Source organism: Myotis davidii, unplaced genomic scaffold (assembly GCF_000327345.1).
Source record: "Myotis davidii unplaced genomic scaffold, ASM32734v1 scaffold1717, whole genome shotgun sequence".
Taxonomy (NCBI): Eukaryota; Metazoa; Chordata; class Mammalia; order Chiroptera; family Vespertilionidae; genus Myotis; species Myotis davidii.
The window spans coordinates 579,563-580,802 of NW_006287955.1; the positions used below are offsets into that span (position 1 = coordinate 579,563).

General features: G+C 69.8%; 1 protein-coding gene across 1 annotated transcript in view; it reads left to right on the forward strand.

Moving 5' to 3' along the window:
* Positions 1-1,240, forward strand: part of MROH5 (maestro heat like repeat family member 5) — a 58,355-nt gene that overhangs the window by 54,392 nt on the left and 2,723 nt on the right. The window contains exons 19-20 of the mRNA XM_015561419.1: positions 17-131; positions 860-1,031. Coding sequence (XP_015416905.1) covers positions 17-131; positions 860-1,031 — 287 coding nt within the window. The remainder of the gene's footprint in view (positions 1-16; positions 132-859; positions 1,032-1,240) is intronic.

Genomic DNA, 1,240 nt, shown 5'->3' on the forward strand with positions numbered 1-1,240 from the left:
CCACCCCCACCCCCAGGGCCATGGTGCAGAGCCCCTGCAGGCAGATCAAGGCCGTGGCCAGCCAACTGCTGCCCAGCCTGCAGAGCCGGGAGGAGCGGGCGAGGAAGGTGGCCATCCTCATCCTCAATGAGGTAGGTGGGCGGGCAGGGGCACTCTGCCAGGCCAGAACCCGCCTCCAGCTGCCTCGGCGCCCCATCAGGACCCACGCCAGGACCTCGCCCCGATGAGGGGCAGCCCCCTCTCACCCTCCTTCCCACACGGGCTCCTGGTTGGGTCCTCCCTCCCAGGCCCCCTGCAGGGCTGAGGTCAGAGTGTAGGTCGGGCACCCCTGGCCGGAAGTTCTGCCCGTCCTCGCCCTCCCTCCCGGACCCAGTTCCCCCTGCGACTGTGACACTGGAGGTGGCAGTTGGAAGCAGACAGGCGCGGGGAGGCCGCCTTTGCCGCTGTGAGCTGGGGACAGTGCCGAGGGGGGCGTGTCATTCCTATGAGGACACTGGGAGGGGGACCAGATCTGAGCCTGGGCCGCTCCCGCCCCCCGCCCCCCCCTCCGCTGGCAGGAACATCACCCTCTGTGGGCTCTGTGCCGGGGCCCCAGGGGCAGGCGTGAGGGATGCTGGCCCCGGCCTTGCTCGTGAGGCCTCGGGCAAAGCCCTTTCCCCTCCCAGCCTCAGTTTCTCCAGCTACACCCCGAAGGGTCGAACCCGCCTGGAGGCCAGTTTCCAATACTTGTTAACCAGGATACCCAGAGGGTGCTGGCCAACCGCCCCCCTCAGAACCCCTACCAACCCCTGGTCCTAGAGCCCACCCCTGGAGGGGCCAGGGGGCCAGGCCCGAGCTGCCTGCCCTGGGGGGCCCCCAGTTCCTCTACAGCCCGGCCCTGCTGGAGGTGCTCCCCGAACCGGATGCCCTGATGGTGCTGGCCCAGAGCATCAGGGACCCCAGCCCAGCGGTGCGGGTGCTGAGCCTGCAGGGGCTGGCGAACATCCTCTTCCACCCCGAGAAGGTGAGGCCGGCGCTGGCACCAGGCGGAGGCCAGGCCCGGGGCGGAATCCCAGCTCCCTCCCTCTCCGCGGTTGTTAGGGACTCCGCTTCCTCCTGGTCTGTAGGACGGGCTGGGGTGGCCTCTTGGCAGGGTTGTGGGAGCCTGACGACCCCCCTCTTTGTCTCCCGCCCCCTGAGGGATGCAGGGCAGGGCAGGCGCCCAGATGGGTCGGGGTTGGGGTCTGGGGAGGGACATCGC